Source organism: Heptranchias perlo, unplaced genomic scaffold (assembly GCF_035084215.1).
Source record: "Heptranchias perlo isolate sHepPer1 unplaced genomic scaffold, sHepPer1.hap1 HAP1_SCAFFOLD_468, whole genome shotgun sequence".
In the NCBI taxonomy this organism is placed as follows: Eukaryota; Metazoa; Chordata; class Chondrichthyes; order Hexanchiformes; family Hexanchidae; genus Heptranchias; species Heptranchias perlo.
Window position 1 is genome coordinate 15638 of NW_027139482.1, and position 20023 is coordinate 35660.

Consider the following 20023-nt stretch of genomic DNA (forward strand, 5'->3'; position numbering starts at 1 on the left):
ACACCCCAACTCAATCCAACACACCCCAACTCAACCCAACACACCACAACTCAACCCAACACACCCCAACTCAACCCAACACACCCCAACTCAAGCCAACACACCCCAACTCAACCCAACACACCCCAACTCAACCCAACACACCCCAACTCAAGCCAACACACCCCAACTCAACCCAACACACCCCAACTCAACCCAACACACCCCAACTCAACCCAACACACCCCAACTCAACCCAACACACCCCAACTCAACCCAACACACCCCAACATAACCCAACTCAACCCAACTCAACCCAACACACCCCAACTCAATCCAACACAACCCAACTCAACCTAACACAACTCAACCCACCCCAACATAACCCAACACACCCCAACTCAACCCAACACAACCCAACTCACCCCAACTCAACCCAACACAACCCAACTCAACCCAACACAACCCAACTCACCCCAACACAACCCAACTCACCCCAACTCAACCCAACTCAACCCAACACAACCCAACTCAACCTAACACAACTCAACCCACCCCAGCATAACCCAACTCACCCCAACTCATCCCAACACAACCCAACTCACCCCAACTCATCCCAACACACTCCAACACAACCCAACTCAACCCCAACACACCCCAACTCAACCCAACACAACACAACCCACCCCAACACAACACAACCCACCCCAACGAAACTCAGCTCACCCTAATTCACACCAACTCATCCCAACACACCCCAACACAACCCAGCTGAACCCCAACTCAACCCAACTCACCCCAGAACAACCCAACACAACACAACCCACCCCAACACAACCCAACCCACTCCAACTCAACCCAACCCACCCCAACCCAACCCAACACACCCCAAACCACCCCAACTCAACCCAACTCATCCCAACACACCCTAACACAACACAACTCACCCCAACGCATCCCAACACACCCCAGAACAACCCAATACAACCCAACACACCCCAACACACCCCAACCACACAACTCAACCCAAAACACCCCAACACAACCCAACTCTCCCCAGGTGTGTGGGTAGGAGGGGGAAGGGGGTGTGTGGGGGAAGGGAGGGGTTGTTTGTTGGAGGGGTGAAGGGGAGGGGTGTGTGGGGGAGGGGTGAAGGGGAGGGGGTGTGTGGGGGAAGGGAGGGAGGGGCCACGAATCTTCTTAGCGCCCAGGGCCCAAAAGATTCTTAATTGGGCTCCGCAATACCTCTGATTGGCTGTTGTTGGGTACTTGACCTCCAACCCCTCCCCTCCCTGCCCTCCCCTCCCTTTCCCTCCCTCCCCTCCCCTCCCCTCCCTTTCCCTCCTCTTCCCTCCCCTCCGACGGTCTGGGAACACTCAAAGCTGACTCGAGGTGCAGTAAAATGTTTGCTTCTGAACACGATAATCTGCCGGCCCCTCATCCCATCCCCCAAAAAATCTGAACTTTTCTACATTTCAGTCCGAACTGAGATTAGTTGAGAAAATGGCCGAACCTGGGGAAAAAAAAGATAGAACTCCCATTTCTCCGGCCCCTTTCACCACCTCAGGACGTCCCAAAGTGTTTCACAGCCAATGAAGTACTTTCTGAAGTGTAGTCACTGTTGTAATGTGGGGAAACACGGCAGTCAATTTGCGCACAGCAAGATCCCACAAACAGCGATGAGATAATGACCAGATCACCTATTTTTTAGTGATGTTGGTCGAGGGATAAATATCGGCCCCAGGACCCCGGGGAGAACTCCCCCTCCCTCTGCTCTCCTTCCAGTAGCGGCCGTGGGATCTTTTACGTCCCGCCCGAGAGGGGCAGACGGGGGCCTCGGTTTAACGTCTCGTCCCGAAAGACGGCCCCTCCGACAGTGCGGCGCTCCCTCAGTTACCGGCACCGGGGAGGGGAGTGTCGGGGCCTGGATTACGGGGCTCGAGTCTCTGGAGTGAGGAGGGGGCTCGAACCCCAGACCTTCTGAGGGGAGAGAGCGAGAGCCGTGGGCTGGGACCATCACACGCCAGGTCGGTCAGTATATCCCCGTCCGTTTGTCTCTCAGGTTTCCTGCGTTGGCAGCTCCTTCCCATTCCCTCTGTCCACCTCTGAAGCTCGGGGAGGCATCCCTGACAAACCACATCAGTAACTCATGGGGCTCTGAACAGCCACTCATTAGTGTTCTGTAATTTATAACATGTACACGACGTTGTAATTAAACACTGTGGAGTATACATCAACCTACACATATAGCTCTCACCACTGTGGTATCTCTAAGTCTCATGCACCAATACCTCCTACAGTGTTCTTTCAACGTAAATTACAAAGCGGTATTGATAGATTAGGTGAATGGGCAAAACTGTGGCAGATGGAATTCAATGTAGACAAATGTGAGGTCGTCCACTTTGGATCAAAAAAGGACAGAACAGGGTACTTTCTAAATGGTAAAAAGTTAAAAACAGTGGATGTCCAAAGGGACTTAGGGGTTCAGGTCCATCGATCATTGAAGTGTCATGAACAGGCGCAGAAAATAACCAATAAGGCTAATGGAACGCTGGCCTTTATATCTAGAGGACTGGAGCACAAGGGGGCAGAGGTTATGCTGCAGCTATACAAAACCCTGGTTAGACCACACCTGGAGTACTGTGAGCAGTTCTGGGCACCGCACCTTCGGAAGGACATATTGGCCTTGGAGGGAGTGCAGCGTAGGTTTACTGGAATGATACCCGGACTTCAAGGGTTAAGTTACGAGGAGAGATTACACAAATTGGGGTTGTATTTTCTGGAGTTTCGAAGGTTAAGGGGCAATCTGATCGAAGTTTATAAGATATTAAGGGGAACGGAGAGGGTGGATAGAGAGAAACTATTTCCGCTGGTTGGGGATTCTAGGAGTAGGGGGCACAGTCTAAAAATTAGAGCCAGACCTTTCAGGAGCGAGATTAGAAAACATTTCTACACACAAAGGGTGGTAGAAGTTTGGAATTCTCTTCCGCAGACGGCAATTGATACTAGCTCAATTGCTAAATTTAAATCTGAGATAGATAGCTTTTTGGCAACCAAAGGTATTAAGGGATACGGGCCAAAGGCAGGTATATGGAGTTAGATCACAGATCAGCCATGATCTTATCAAATGGCGGAGCAGGCTCGAGGGGCTGAATGGCCTACTCCTGTTCCTATGTTCCTAACGTAACACAACTTATAATAATTGGTAAAGGAACCAGAGGAGGAGATGAGGAGAATTTATTTTAAGAACATAAGAAATAGGAGCAGGAGTAGGCCATTCGGCCCCTCGAGCCTGCTCCGCCATTCAATCAGATCATGGCTGATCTTCCACCTCAACTCCACTTTCCCGCCCGATCCCCATATCCCTTGCTTCCCCTCGAGTCCAAAAGTCTATCCATCTCAGACTTGAATATACTCAATGTCTGAGCATCCACAGCCCTCTGGGGTAGAGAATTCCAAAGATTCACCACCCTCTGAGTGAAGAAATTCCTCCTCATCTCAGTCCTAAATGGTCGGCCCCGAATGTGAGACTATAGAATCATAGAGTCATAGAAAATTTACGGCACAGAAGGAGGCCATTCAGCCCATTGTGTCCGTGCCGGCCGAAAATGAGTCACCCAGCCTAATCCCTCTTTCCAGCACTTGGTCCGTGGCCCTGTTGCTCACGGCTCTTCAGGTGCACATCCAGGTATTTTTTTAATGAGTTGAGGGTTTCTGCCTCTCCCACCCTCTCAGGCAGTGAGTTCCAGATCCCCACCACCCTCTGGGTGAAACGATTTCTCCTCAGCTCCCCTCTAATCCTTCTACCAATCACTTTAAATCTATGCCCCCTGGTTATTGACCTCTCTGCTAAGGGAAATAGGTCCTCCCAATCCACTCTATCTCGGCCCCTCATAATTTTAGACACCTCAATTAAATCTCCCCTCAGCCTCCTCTGTTCCAAACAAGACAACCCCAGCCTATCCAATCTTTCCTCATAGCTAAAATTCTCCAGTCCTGGCAACATCCTCGTAAATCTCCTCTGTACCCTCTCTACTGCGATCACATCTTTCCTGTAATGTGGTGACCAGAACTGTACACAGTACTCAAGCTGTGGCCTAACTAGTGTTTTATACAGTTCTAGAATAACCTCCCTGCTCTTATATTCTATGCCTCGGCTAATAAAGGAAAGTATCCCATATGCCTTCTTAACCACCTTATCTACCTGTCCTGCTACCTTCAGGGATCTGTGGACATGCACTCCAAGGTCCCTCACTCCCTCTACACCTCTCAGTATCCTCCCATTTATTGTGTACTCCCTTGCCTTGTTTGCCCTCCCCAAATGCATTCCCTCACACTTCTCCAGATTGAATTCCATTTGCCACTTTTCTGCCCACCTGACCAGTCCAATGATATCTTCCTGCAGTCTACAGCTTTCCTCCTCACTATCAACCACATGGCCAATTCTTGTATCATCTGCAAACTTCTCAATCATGCCCCTACATTTAAGTCCAAATGATTAATATATATCACAAAAAGCAAGAGACCGAGTACTGAGCCCTGCGGAACCCCACTGGAAACAGCCTTCCAGTCACAAAAACACCCATCGACCATCACCCTTTGCTTCCTGCCACCGAGCCAATTTTGGATCCAATTTGCCACTTTCCCTTGGATCCCATGGGCTTTTACTTTTCTGACCAGTCTGCCATGTGGGACCTCGTCAAAAGCTTTGCTAAAATCCATGTAGACTACATCCAACGCACTGCCCTCATCGACCCTCCTTGTTACCTCCTCAAAAAATTCAATTAAGTTAGTCAGACACGACCTTCCCTTAACAAATCCGTGCTAACTGTCCTTGATTACTCCGTGCCTTTCTAAATGACGATTTATCCTGTCCCTCAGAATTGATTCCAATAATTTGCCCACCATCGAGGTTGGACTGAACTGGTCTATAATTACTTGGTCTATCCCTCGCTCCCTTTTCTTTTGGTGTATGCCCCCTGGTTCTAGACTCTCCAACCAGGGCAAACAGCCTCTCAGCATCTACCCTATCAAGGCCCTCTAAGAATTTTATATGTTTCAACGAGATCACCTCTCATTCTTCTGAACTCCAGAGAGTATAGGCCCATTCTACTCAACCTCTCCTCATGGGACAAACCTTTTACGCAGCGAGTTGTTCTGATCTGGAATTCACTGCCTGAAAGGGCGGTGGAAGCAGATTCAATAATAACTTTCAAAAGGGAATTGGAGAAACACTTGAAAGGGAAAAGATCGTAGGACTATGGGAAAGGAGCAGGGGGAAGAGGGGGACACGGGGGTGGGGGGAAGTGGGACTAATTGGCTCGCTCTTAAACATAGAAGCATAGAAAATAGGAGCAAGAGTAGGCCATTCGGCCCTTCGGGCCTGCTCCCCCATTCAAAATGATCATGGCTGATCGTCTAACTCAGTATCCTGTTCCCGCTTTTTCCCCATATCCCTTGATCCCTTTAGCATTAAGAAATCTATCTATCTCCTTCTTGAATAAATCTAATGACTCGGCCTCCACTGCCTTCTGTGGTAGAGAATTCGACAGGTTCACCACCCTCTGAGTGAAGAGATTTCTCCTCATCTCGGTTCTAAATGGCATACCCCGTATCCTGAGACTGTGACCCCCTGGTTCTGGACTCCCCAGCCATCGGGAACATCCTCCCTGCATCTAGTCTGTCCAGTCCTGTTAGAATTTTATATGTTTCGATGAGATCACCTCTCATCCTTCTAAACTCGAGTGAATACAGGCCGAGTCGACCCAATCTCTCCTCATACGTCAGTCCTGCCATCCCAGGAATCAGTCTGGTGAACCTTCGTTGCACTCCCTCCATGGCAAGGACATCCTTCCTCAGATAAGGAGACCAAAACTGCTCACAATACTCCAGATGTGGTCTCACCAAGGCCCTGTACAACTGCAGTAAGACATCCCTGCTCCTGTCCTCAAATCCTCTTGCAATGAAGGCCAACATACCATTCGCCTTCCTGTTATAGTTTCAACAGTAATTTCTTCCAATTCCCAGTCCCACGAGCTGTGAGACAGATATGCCTCCTGTGATTTTCAACAAGTTGCATTTTTATAGTGCCTGGGCGCTTCACAGGATTATCAAACAAAATTTGACACCGAGCCACATAAGGAGATATTAGGACAGGTGACCAAAAGCTCGGTCAAAGAGGTGGGTTTTAAGGAGCGTCTTAAAGGAGGAGAGAGAGAGGCGGAGAGGTTTAGGGAGGGAATTCCAGAGCTCGGGGCCGAGGCGGCTGAAGGCACGGCCGCCAATGGCGGAGCGATGGGAATCGGGGATGGACAAGAGGCCGGAATTGGAGGAACGCAGAGATCTGGGAGGGTCGTAGGGGCTGGAGGAGGTTACAGAGATAGGGAGGGGGGCGAGGGCCATGGAGGGATTTGAACGCGAGGATGAGAATTTTAAAATTGAGGTGTTGCCGGACTGGGAGCCGATGTCGGTCAGCGAGCTCGGCGGGAGGGGTGATGGGCGCAACGGGACTCGGGACTCCAGAGACTCGAGCCCCGTAATCCAGGCCCGACACTCCCCTGGTGCCAGCACTGTCGGAGGATGGGACATTAACCAAGGCCCCCGTCTGCCCTCTCAGTTGGACGTAAAAGATCCCACGGCCGCTATTGGAAGAAGAGCAGGGAGGGAGGAGAGTTCTCCCAGTGCCCTGGGGCCGATATTTATCCCTCGACCAAAATCACTAAAAAAAAAACTGATGATCTGGTCATTTATCTCATTGCAGTTTGTGGGATCTTGCTGTGCGCAAATTGGCTGCTGCGTTTCCTACATTACAACAGTGACCACACTTCAAAAAAATAGCACCTCATTGGCTGTGAAACGCTTTGGGACGGCCTGAGGTGGTGAAAGGGGCCGGAGAAATGGGAGTCGGTCCTTTCTCCATTTGAGTCCTGCTCTCCACCGCTGGTTCTGACTCTCCTCCTCCTCCTCTCCCGCAGGGCTCCACAGACTGCTGACCCTCGAACTGGAAGGGAACGGGCTGGACGACGGGAACGTCAACCCCAGCTCCCTCCGGCCGCTGAGGAGGCTGACCTACCTGCGACTGGGCCGCAACCGATTCCGAGCCATGCCCTCGGGCCTCCCCCACTCCTTGCAGGTGAGTCCCTCCGTTGCCTTCCCCCGCAGACGCTGGCCGACTAGGCCCGAGCTGCCCCCCTCGTGGCGCCGGGGGGCGGTGGGGCGGGGGGGGGGGAGCGTCGGGGCCCGGGTTACGGGGCTCGAGTCTCTGGAGCGGGGGCTCGGACCCTCCGACTCCGAGGCAAGAGCGCGGTATTGTAAGGAAAGAACTCGCATTTCTGCAGCTCCTTTCACGTCCCGAAGGACGCCACGGCCAACGAAATACTTTTTTGAAGTGTCGTCGCTGTTGTGATGTCGGAAACGCGGCAGCCAATTTGCGCACAGCAAGATCCCACAGGCAGCGATGCGATAAATGACCAGATGGTCTGGTTTGTCTTAGTGATGTTGGTTGAGGGCTAAATATTGGGCCCCAGGACACCGGGGAGAGCTCCCCCCCGCCAACTCTGCTCTCCTTCCAATGGCGGCCGTAGGATCTTCTACGCCCACCCGAGAGCCGGGGGGTGGGGGGCGGCCTCGGTTTGTGCGGACAAAGACTAGATTTAAGTCCAAAGGAAAGTCTCTTCTCCCTGTTGACTCGGGGCGTCCCTCCAAGAAATGGGACCGGAGGAGTCTCGAAGGGGCAGAGCCGGAAATGTCAGTGAGGGGCTGGACCAAGAGAGGCCACCTTGGCTCGCCAACCCTCCAGGATTGTCCTGGAGTCTCCAGGGACTGAAGTTTGATCTCCAGGACGCTGTTGGAAGCTAACGGCCAAGGGGGAAAATCATCGGGGGGTTAAACAAAATGGTGTTTTTTCCATTTTCTTTCAATTCTTTTGTTTGTTCGTTATACAAAATATTGGCGGTGGGGAAGAGGTCGGTTTGTCTGACGGTCAAGAATCCAATTGGGTAACGAAGAGTCCGTTTGCTTTCCGATTGGCCGTGGGAAAGCGGGGTGTCGCGATGATGGTTGTGTCTGGCGACCAATGGCGGGGGAGTGTGGGGGCGGGGCAATTCGAGGGAAGAGGTCATGTGATGAAACCCCCCCAGGAATACGTCCAACCAGAGTTGGCGACCGTGTGAGGGGCTGGGCCTCGGAGGGGGAGTGAGGGGCAGGGGCTAGGAGGGGGAGTGAGGGGCAGGGGCTAGGAGGGGGAGTGAGGGGCAGGGGCTAGGAGGGGGAGTGAGGGGCAGGGGCTAGGAGGGGGAGTGAGGGGCAGGGGCTAGGAGGGGGAGTGAGGGGCAGGGCCTAGGAGGGGGAGTGAGGGGCAGGGGCTAGGAGGGGGAGTGAGGGGCAGGGCCTAGGAGGGGGAGTGAGGGGCAGGGGCTAGGAGGGGGAGTGAGGGGCAGGGCCTAGGAGGGGGAGTGAGGGGCTGGGCCTAGGAGGGGGAGTGAGAGGCAGGGGCTAGGAGGGGGAGTGAGGGGCAGGGGCTAGGAGGGGAGTGAGGGGCAGGGCCTTTGAGGGGGGAATGAGGAGCTGGACCTGGGAGGGGGGAATGAGGAGCTGGACCTGGGAGGGGGAATGAGGAGCTGGACCTGGGAGGGGGAATGAGGAGCTGGACCTGGGAGGGGGAGTGAGGGGCTGGGTCTAAGAGGGGGAGTGAGGAGCTGGGCCTGGGAGGGGGAGTGAGGGGCTGGGTCTAGGAGGGGCAGTGAGAGGCAGGGCCTAGGAGGGGCAGTGAGGGGTAGGGCCTATGAGGAGGAGTGAGGGGCAGGGCCTTTGAGGGGGGAATGAGGAGCTGGGCCTGGGAGGGGGAGTGAGGATTTGGGCCTGTGAGGGGCAGGGCCTGTGAGGGGCAGTGAGAGGTTGAGCTAGGAGGGGCATTGAGGGGCAGGGCCTAGGAGGGGCAGTGAGGGGCAGGGCCTTTGAGGGGCAGTGAGGAGCTGAGCCTAGGAGGGGCAGTGAGGGGCAGGGCCTAGGAGGGGCAGTGAGGGGCAGGGCCTAGGAGGGGCAGTGAGGGGCAGGGCCTCGGAGGGGCAGTGAGGGGCAGGGCCTAGGAGGGGCAGTGAGGAGCTGAGCCTAGGAGGGGCAGTGAGGGGCAGGGCCTAGGAGGGGCAGTGAGGGGCAGGGCCTAGGAGGGGGAGTGAGGGGCAGGGCCTAGGAGGGGCAGTGAGGAGCTGAGCCTAGGAGGGGGAGTGAGGAGCTGAGCCTAGGAGGGGGAGTGAGGGGTTGAGCCTAGGAGGGGCAGTGAGGGGTTGAGCCTAGGAGGGGCAGTGAGGGGCTGAGCCTAGGAGGGGCAGTGAGGGGCAGGGCCTGGGAGGGGGAGTGAGGGGCTGAGCCTAGGAGGGGCAGTGAGGGGCTAAGCCTAGGAGGGGCAGTGAGGGGCAGGGCCTAGGAGGGGCAGTGAGGGGCAGGGCCTCGGAGGGGCAGTGAGGGGCTAAGCCTAGGAGGGGCAGTGAGGGGCAGGGCCTAGGAGGGGCAGTGAGGGGCTAAGCCTAGGAGGGGCAGTGAGGGGCAGGGCCTGGGAAGGGCAGTGAGGGGCAGGGCCTGGGAGAGGCAGTGAGGGGCAGGGCCTGGGAAGGGCAGTGAGGGGCTGAGCCTAGGAGGGGCAGTGAGGGGCAGGGCCTAGGAGGGGCAGTGAGGGGCAGGGCCTAGGAGGGGCAGTGAGGGGCAGGGCCTAGGAGGGGCAGTGAGGGGCAGGGCCTGGGAGGGGCAGTGAGGGGCAGGGCCTGGGAGGGGCAGTGAGGGGCTAAGCCTAGGAGGGGCAGTGAGGGGCTAAGCCGAGGAGGGGCAGTGAGGGGCAGGGCCTGGGAGGGGCAGTGAGGGGCTAAGCCTAGGAGGGGCAGTGAGGGGCAGGGCCTGGGAGGGGCAGTGAGGGGCAGGGCCTAGGAGGGGCAGTGAGGGGCAGGGCCTAGGAGGGGCAGTGAGGGGCAGGGCCTAGGAGGGGCAGTGAGGGGCAGGGCCTAGGAGGGGCAGTGAGGGGCAGGGCCTAGGAGGGGCAGTGAGGGGCAGGGCCTGGGAGGGGCAGTGAGGGGCTGAGCCTAGGAGGGGCAGTGAGGGGCAGGGCCTAGGAGGGGCAGTGAGGGGCAGGGCCTGGGAGGGGGAGTGAGGGGCAGGGCCTAGCAGGGGGAGTGAGGGGCTGAGCCTAGGAGGGGCAGTGAGGGGCTAAGCCTAGCAGGGGCAGTGAGGGGCAGGGCCTAGGAGGGGCAGTGAGGGGCTAAGCCTAGGAGGGGCAGTGAGGGGCTAAGCCTAGGAGGGGCAGTGAGGGGCAGGGCCTAGGAGGGGCAGTGAGGGGCTGAGCCTAGGAGGGGGAGTGAGGGGCAGGGCCTAGGAGGGGCAGTGAGGGGCAGGGCCTAGGAGGGGCAGTGAGGGGCAGGGCCTAGGAGGGGCAGTGAGGGGCAGGGCCTAGGAGGGGCAGTGAGGGGCAGGGCCTAGGAGGGGCAGTGAGGGGCAGGGCCTAGGAGGGGGAGTGAGGGGCTGAGCCTAGGAGGGGCAGTGAGGGGCAGGGCCTAGGAGGGGCAGTGAGGGGCAGGGCCTGTGAGGGGCAGTAACTTGGGGCCTCGAGTTACAGAAGGGGATCAGGCGCCTCCTCGTTGCCTGTTGGACTGATAAGTCTTTTCCCCTCTCTGTTTGGGTTAGGCCCTCAGCAGCGACCGGACCCCATTCCACGATAGACTAGATGAAAATCTTAATCCAGGCCTCATCCGTCATTCTCTGGGCCTTGCTCCAACACTTGACAATACTGCCCCAGGGACGTCAGGAGGAGCGAACATGTTCTTGTTTTCCTCGCAGAGGTCATTACATTCTGGAACAAGTTCCACCCTAATTGAGCAAAGTTCGTGCATCTTCGTGCCTCCCACCTAGGATTGGCCCCTCTTTCCAGCCCACGTCCGGGCGGTCAAACAACTTCAGCCTGCACCCGAAGCTAAGGAAACAGATGGTCTGGTCGTTTATCACATTTGCTGTTTGTGGGATCTTGCTGTGCGCAAATTGGCTGTCGCGTTTCCTGCATTGCAACAGTGACCGCACTTCAAATAAAAAAGTACTTCATTGGCTGTGAAACACTTTGGGACGTCCTGAGGGGGTGAAAGGGGCCGGAGAAAGGAATTTCTTTCTTCCTTTCCCTCTCTCCCACCCTTCCTTCCCACCTTCCTTCCTTCCCTCCTTTCTTCCTTCATTATTTCCCTTCATTCCTTCGCATCTTCCTTTCTTCTCTCCTTCATTCCTTCCCTCCTTCCTTCCTTCCTTTCTTCCTTTCCCTCCTTCCCTCCCTTCCTTCCTTCCCTTTTTCTCTCCTTCCCTCCCTTCCTTCCTTCCCTTCTTCCCTCCTTCCCTCCCTTCCTTCCTTCCCTTCTTCCCTTCTTCCCTCCTTCCCTTCCTTCCCTTCCCTCCCTCCTTCCCTTCCCTCCTTCCCTTCCTTCCTTCCCTTCCTTCTTTCCCTTTTTCCCTCCCTTCCCTTCTCTCCCTCCTCCCCTTCCCTTCCCTCCCCTCCTCCCTCCAAACGGTCTCCCCCACCGTGCTCTCTCCGGCTATCTCTCTAGCCGGGCCTACGGTTGCCCCGGTAACCAGTCGCCCACCCCCACCCCCCCCGAGTCTAACCTCCTTGCTTCCGTTGCCCTCCAGGAGCTCCACCTGGAAAACAATCACATCGAGGAGGTTCCCGGGGGGCTGCTGAACAAGACTCTGAACCTCACCGTCCTGGTCCTGAGAAACAACAGAATCCAGGAAAACCGCATCGCCCCCCGGGCTTGGATACACCTGCGGTGAGTAGGAATCGGCCCCCATCCCCCCCCACCCTCTCTCGGGAGCGGGGCTTCTGCTTTCCCCCGGGGGGGCCCGGTCAGCCGGCGGGACCTTCTCACGACCTTTGCCCCCTTGGCTGCGCCCACCGCCTTCTGACCCCTGAGGCCACGGTGCCGCCAACACACCCGAGAAGGGGCTTTGGGAAGGTCTCTCAGGTGAGGAGAGGGAGTTGGGGAGTCAGAGGGGTCATTCGGGAGTCAATTCCGGAGAGTAGGGACGCCCCCCGCCCCCTCACAGATGGTTTGAAGCTCTGCGATTGGTCGTGATTTCAATCGTTCGTCCAGGAGACTGCCCGTCCAAAAATGTCAGTCAAACCATGCTCCCCCTTGAATTTTTTTTGGTTGTTTGTATATTCGGTGGCCCTGTAGGTAACGCCTCTCTGTCTGAACACTGTGATTGCCTTGGCAACGGGCAGTTGGAAAGACTCTCTGTAATCACCAGGTATTGTTCTGTGATTTATAAACGCGAAGGGTTCGAGGATTTCATTTCCACATTCACCTGAGGAAGGGGGAAGCCTCCGAAAGCTTGTGATTTTCAAAATAAAATTGTTGGACTGTAACTTGGTGTTGTAAAATTGTTTACAATTGTCAACCCCAGTCCATCACCGGCATCTCCACATCTTGAATTAGGAAGTATAGAGGAACGAATTTGTATTTCCCCGGCCCCTCTCCCCACCTCAGGACGTCCCAAAGCACTTTCACAGCCAATGAAGTACTTTTTGAAGTGCGGTCACTGTTGTAATGTAAGAAACGCAGCAGACAATTTTGCGCACAGCAAGATCCCACAAACAGCAATGCGAGAATACGACTTCTTTTCTTGAATGACGTTGGCCGAGGGATAAATATCGGCCCCAGGGCACCGGGGAGAACTCCCCCCGCTCCACCCCACCCCCTGCTCTTCTTCCAATAGCGGCCGTGGGATCTTTTACGTCCCGCCCGAGAGGGCGGACGGACGGGGGCCTCGGTTTAACGTCTCGCCCCGAAAGACGGCCTCCTCCGACAGCGCGGCGCTCCCTCAGTACCGGCACCGGGGGAGTGTGGCCTGGATTACGGGGCTCGAGTCTCTGGAGTGGGGGCTCGAACCCCCGACCTTCTGACTCCGAGGGGAGAGAGTGAGAGCGAGGTTCTTGCCAGTGACTAAGCTGGCGATGGAATTGGGGTTTTGGCACACGCTGATTGGATTCCGATCTTGCTGGGCCTCAGGGACGCGGGTACCAAGGACATATTGTGAAAAGGCCTCAGCAAATCTAACGTCCATCGTCGCTCTGGCTCGGTGGGTCTCCCTCTCCCCTCGGAGTCAGAAGGTCGAGGGTCCGAGTCCCCCCCCGCCTCACTCCAGAGACTCGAGCCCCGTAATCCAGGCCCCGACACTCCCCCCCGGTGCCGGTACTGAGGGAGCGCCGCGCTGTCGGAGGGGGCCGTCTTTCGGGGCGAGACGTTAAACCGAGGGCCCCCTCAGGTGGGACGTAAAAGATCCCAAGGCCGCGATTGGAAGAAGAGCTGAGGGGGGGGGGAAGAGTTCTCCCCGGTGTCCCGGAATTTATCCCTCGACCAACGTCACTGAAACAGATGATCTGGGTCATTTATCACCTTGCTGTTCGTGGGATCTTGCTGTGCATAAATTGGCCGCCGCGTTTCCCGCATTACAACAGTCGCTTCGAGAAAAGTACTTCACTGGCTGTGGAGGACTCTGGGGAGTCCTGAGGTGGGGAAAGACTCTGGAGAAATGGGAGATCTTTCCTTTCTCTCGAGCAGTTGCTGAGTTTTCATCTTGCTCCGAATGGCTTCCTTACAATTTGTCCGTTAATGTTTTTGGAAGCATTGGGGAAAGGGTGGTTCATCTCCCCGAATGGAAGTCATAACATTCATGAGTCAAAAATTCTTTTTCAAATCTCACTTCATCGAAAAAAAATGTGTTTTCGAAAATTCTCGCCAAGGCACTTGGTCTCAGTTATTCCATGTTCTCAGACATCCTGCAACATGGGGTCTAACTCCTGGACAAATGTCCCTTTTATTGCAACTGCACCGGGAGGGGTAGCACTGACCTCCTCTGTCCCACACTGCACCGGGAGGGGTAGCACTGACCTCCTCTGTCCCACACTGCACCGGGAGGGGTAGCACTGACCTCCTCTGTCCCACACTGCACTGGCAGAGGTAACACTGACCTCCTCTGTCCCGCACTGCACCGGGAGGGGTAGCACTGACCTCCTCTGTCCCACACTGCACCGGGAGGGGTAGCACTGACCTCCTCTGTCCCACACTGCACTGGCAGAGGTAACACTGACCTCCTCTGTCCCACACTGCACCGGGAGGGGTAACACTGACCTACTCTGTCCCACACTGCACCGGGAGAGGTAACACTGACCTCCTCTGTCCCGCACTGCACCGGGAGGGGTAACATTGACCTCCTCTGTCCCACACTGCACCGGGAGGGGTAACATTGACCTCCTCTGTCCCACACTGCACTGGGAGGGGTAACACTGACCTCCTCTGTCCCACACTGCACTGGGAGGGGTAACACTGACCTCCTCTGTCCCACACTGCACCGGGAGGGGTAACATTGACCTCCTCTGTCCCACACTGCACTGGGAGGGGTAACACTGACCTCCTCTGTCCCACACTGCACTGGGAGGGGTAACACTGACCTCCTCTGTCCCACACTGCACCGGGAGGGGTAGCACTGACCTCCTCTGTCCCACACTGCACCGGGAGAGGTAACACTGACCTCCTCTGTCCCACACTGCACCGGGAGGGGTAACACTGACCTCCTCTGTCCCACACTGCACCGGGAGGGGTAACATTGACCTCCTCTGTCCCACACTGCACTGGGAGGGGTAACACTGACCTCCTCTGTCCCACACTGCACCGGGAGGGGTAGCACTGACCTCCTCTGTCCCACACTGCACCGGGAGGGGTAACACTGACCTCCTCTGTCCCACACTGCACTGGGAGGGGTAACACTGACCTCCTCTGTCCCACACTGCACCGGGAGGGGTAGCACTGACCTCCTCTGTCCCACACTGCACCGGGAGGGGTAACACTGACCTCCTCTGTCCCACACTGCACCGGGAGGGGTAACACTGACCTCCTCTGTCCCACACTGCACCGGGAGGGGTAACACTGACCTCCTCTGTCCCACACTGCACTGGGAGGGGTAACACTGACCTCCTCTGTCCCAGACTGCACCGGGAGGGGTAACACTGACCTCCTCTGTCCCACACTGCACCGGGAGGGGTAACACTGACCTCCTCTGTCCCACACTGCACTGGGAGGGGTAACACTGACCTCCTCTGTCCCAGACTGCACCGGGAGGGGTAACACTGACCTCCTCTGTCCCACGCTGCACTGGGAGGGGTAACACTGACCTCCTCTGTCCCACGCTGCACCGGGAGGGGTAACACTGACCTCCTCTGTCCCAGACTGCACCGGGAGGGGTAACACTGACCTCCTCTGTCCCACACTGCACCGGGAGGGGTAACACTGACCTCCTCTGTCCCAGACTGCACCGGGAGGGGTAGCACTGACCTCCTCTGTCCACACTGCACCGGGAGGGGTAACATTGACCTCCTCTGTCCCACACTGCACCGGGAGGGGTAACATTGACCTCCTCTGTCCCACACTGCACTGGGAGGGGTAACACTGACCTCCTCTGTCCCAGACTGCACCGGGAGGGGTATCACTGACCTCCTCTGTCCACACTGCATTTGTTATGTTACCTTTCCCTTCACCAGCCGTTGTGTACAAGGACTGAGGGAAGGAGAACATTCAGTGACACTCAGTAACATTCAGTGACACTCAGTAACATTCAGTGACACTCAGTAACATTCAGTGACACTCAGTAACATTCAGTGACACTCAGTAACATTCAGTGACACTCAGTAACATTCAGTGACACTCAGTAACATTCAGTGACACTCAGTAACATTCAGTGACACTCAGTAACATTCAGTGACACTCAGTAACATTCAGTGACATTCAGTGACACTCAGTAACATTCAGTGACACTCAGTAACATTCAGTGACACTCAGTAACATTCAGTGACACTCAGTAACATTCAGTGACATTCAGTGACACTCAGTAACATTCAGTGACACTCAGTAACATTCAGTGACACTCAGTAACATTCAGTGACATTCAGTGACACTCAGTAACATTCAGTGACACTCAGTAACATTCAGTGACACTCAGTAACATTCAGTGACACTCAGTAACATTTGGTAACTTTCAGTAACATCTGGTAACACTTGGTATAACACTTGGTAACATTCAGTAACACATTAGTAACACTCAGTAACTTTTAGTAACTTTTAGTAACTTTCAGTAACATTCAGCAACTTTCAGTAACACTCAGTAACATTCACTAACACTTCAGTAACACTTGGTAACTTTTAGTAACTTTCAGTAACACTCTGTGACATTCAGTAACAAACGCTAACATTCGGTAACAAACGGTAACATTCGGTAACAAACGGTAACATTCACTAACACTCAGTAACTTTCAATAACACTCATTAACATTCTGTAACACTCATTAACATTCTGTAACATTTGGTAATACTGGGTAACATTCTGTAATACTCAGTAACATTCATTAACATTCAGTAACATTCTGTAATTCTCAGTAACATTAGTTAACATTCGGTAACATTCTTTAACGTTCGGTAATACTCAGTAACATTCAGTAACATTCTGTAATACTCAGTAACACTCAGTAACATTCTCTAATACTCAAATACTCTGTAACATTCAGTAACATTCGGTAGCACTCAGTAACATTCAGTGATATGCCGTAACATTTGGTAACACTCGTTAACATTCTGTAACACTCAGTAACTCTCATTAACATTCAGTAACACTGCATAACATTCTGTAACATTTGGTAACATTTGGTAACATTCTGTAATTCTCAGTAACACTCAGTAACATTCTGTAATACTCAGTAATATTAAGTAACATTCGGTAACACTCAGTAACATTCTTTAACATTTGGTAACACTCAGTAACATTCAGTAACATTCTGTAATACTCAGTAACAATTAGTAACACTCAGTAACAGTCTCTAATACTCAGTTACATTCTGAAACATTCTGTAACATTTGGTAATTTTCAGTAACATTCTACAACACTCAATAGCATTCTGTAACATTCTGTAATACTCAGTAACACGCAGCAACATTCAGTAACACTCGGTAACATTCAGTAACACTCGGTAACGTTCAGTAACACTCAGTAATGTTCAGTAATACTCAGTAACACTCAGTAATGTTCAGTAACACTTTTTTTGTAACATTCAGAAATATTCAGCAACATTCAGTAACACTCCATAACACTCGGTAAAACTTGGTCACATTCGGAAATACTCAGTCACACTGCATAACTTTCAGTAACACTCAATAACACTCAGTAATATTTAGCAACATTCAGTAACACTCAATAACATTCAGTAACCCTCTGTAACACTCAGTAACCCTCAGTAAGTTTGAGTAACTCTCAGTAAGTTTGAGTAACCCTCAGTAACACTCAGTAACCCTCAGTAAGTTTGAGTAACCCTCAGTAAGTTTGAGTAACCCTCAGTAACTCTCAGTAACCCTCGGTAAGTTTCAGTAACCCTCACTAACACTCAGTAAGTTTCAGTAACCCTCAGTAAGTTTCAGTAACCCTCAGTAACACTCACTAAGTTTCAGTAATCCTCAATAAGTTTGAGTAACCCACAATAACACTCAGTAACACTCAGTAAGTTTCAGTAACCCTTAGTAATACTCAGTAACCCTCAGTAAGTTTCACTAACACTCAGTAACACTCAGTAAGTTTCAGTAACACTCAGTAACACTCAGTAAGTTCCAGTAACACTCAGTAACCCTCAGTAATTTCCAGTAACACTCAGTAACACTCAGTAAGTTTCAGTAACCCTTAGTTATACTCAGTAACCCTCAGTAAGTTTCACTAACACTCAGTAACACTCAGTAAGTTTCAGTAACACTCAGTAACCCTCAGTAAGTTCCAGTAACACTCAGTAACTCTCAGTAAGTTCCAGTAACACACAGTAACACTCAGTAAGTTTCAGTAACCCTTAGTAATACTCAGTAACCCTCAGTAAGTTCCAGTAACACTCAGTAACTCTCAGTAAGTTCCAGTAACACTCAGTAACACTCAGTAAGTTTCAGTAACCCTTAGTAATACTCAGTAACCCTCAGTAAGTTTCACTAACCCTCAGTAACACTCAGTAAGTTTCAGTAACACTCAGTAACACTCAGTAACCCTCAGTAAGTTCCAGTAACACTCAGTAACCCTCAGTAAGTTCCAGTAACACTCAGTAACCCTCAATAAGTTTGAGTAACCCCCAATAACACTCAGTAACCCTCAATAAGTTCCAGTAACCCTCAGTAACACTCAGTAATCCTCAGTAACACTCAGTAACACTCAGTAACCCTCAGTAACATTCAGTAACACTCAGTAACACTCAGTAAGTTCCAGTAACACTCAGTAACCCTCAGTAACACTCAGTAAGTTCCAGTAACACTCAGTAACACTCAGTAAGTTTCAGTAACACTCAGTAAGTTCCACTAACACTCAGTAACACTCAGTAACCCTCAGTAACACTCAGTAACACTCAGTAAGTTTCACTAACACTCAGTAATACTCAGTAAGCTTCACCAGCACTCAGTAACACTCAATAACACTCAGTAAGTTCCAGTAACACTCAGTAACACTCAGTAACCCTCAGTAACATTCAGTAACACTCAGTTACCCTCAGTAAGTTCCAGTAACACTCAGTAACTCTCAGTAAGTTTCACCAGCACTCAGTAACACTCAGTAACCATCAGTAAGTTTCACTAACACTCAGTAACACTCAGTATCCCTCAGTAACACTCAGTAAGTTCCAGTAACACTCAGTAACACTCAGTAAGTTCCAGTAACCCTCAGTAACCCTCAGTAAGTTCCAGTAACACTCAGTAACACTCAGTAATACTCAGTAAGTTCCAGTAACACTCAGTAACCCTCAGTAAGTTCCAGTAACACTCAGTAACACTCAGTAACCCTCAGTAAGTTCCAGTAACACTCAGTAACCCTCAGTAAGTTCCAGTAACACTCAGTAACACTCAGTAACCCTCAGTAAGTTTCACGAACACTCACTAACACTCAGTAACACTCAGTAATACTCAGTAAGTTCCAGTAACACTCACTAACACTCAGTAACACTCAGTAATACTCAGTAAGTTCCAGTAACACTCGGTAACCCTCAGTAAGTTCCAGTAACACTCAGTAACACTCAGTAACCCTCAGTAACCCTCAGTAAGTTCCAGTAACACTCAGTAAACCTCCGTAAGTTCCACGAACACTCAGTAACACTCAGTAACACTCAGTAAGTTCCAGTAACACTCAGTAACACTCAGTAAGTTCCAGTAACCCTCAGTAACACTCACTAACACTCACTAACACTCAGTAAGTTTCACCAACACTCAGTAACACTCAGTAACACTCAGTAAGTTTCACCAAAACTCAGTAACCCTCAGTAAGTTCCAGTAACACTCAGTAACCCTCAGTAAGTTCCAGTAACACTCAGTAACCCTCAGTAAGTTTCACTAACACTCAGTAACACTCACTAACACTCACTAACACTCAGTAAGTTTCACTAACACTCACTAACCCTCAGTAACCCTCAGTAACGCTCAGTAACATTCCGTAAGATCCAGTAACACTCAGTAACCCTCAGTAACACTCAGTAAGTTCCAGTAACACTCAGTAACCCTCAGTAAGTTCCAGTAACCCTCAGTAACACTCAGTAAGTTCCAGTAACACTCAGTAACACTCAGTAAGTTCCAGTAACACTCAGTAACACTCAGTAAGTTTCAGTAACACTCAGTAAGTTCCACTAACACTCAGTAACACTCAGTAACACTCAGTAATTTCCAGTAACACTCACTAACACTCAGTAACACTCAGTAACCCTCAGTAACACTCAGTAAGTTCCAGTAACACTCAGTAACCCTCAGTAAATTCCAGTAACACTCAGTAACACTCAGTAATCCTCAGTAACACTCACTAACCCTCAGCAACACTCAGTAACACTCAGTAAGTTCCAGTAACACTCACTAACCCTCAGTAACACTCAGTAAGTTCCAGTAACACTCAGTAACCCTCAGTAAGTTCCAGTAACACTCAGTAACCCTCAGTAAGTTCCAGTAACCCTCACTAACCCTCAGTAACACTG

At 52.4% G+C, this 20023-nt stretch overlaps 1 protein-coding gene across 1 annotated transcript in view; it reads left to right on the forward strand.

Annotated features, from left to right (window-relative positions):
* Positions 1-20023, forward strand: part of LOC137313318 (extracellular matrix protein 2-like) — a gene marked incomplete at its 5' end in the record, with an annotated part of 59126 nt that overhangs the window by 12696 nt on the left and 26407 nt on the right. Inside the window, 2 exons of the mRNA XM_067979426.1 lie at positions 6954-7111; positions 11632-11771. Coding sequence (XP_067835527.1) covers positions 6954-7111; positions 11632-11771 — 298 coding nt within the window. The remainder of the gene's footprint in view (positions 1-6953; positions 7112-11631; positions 11772-20023) is intronic.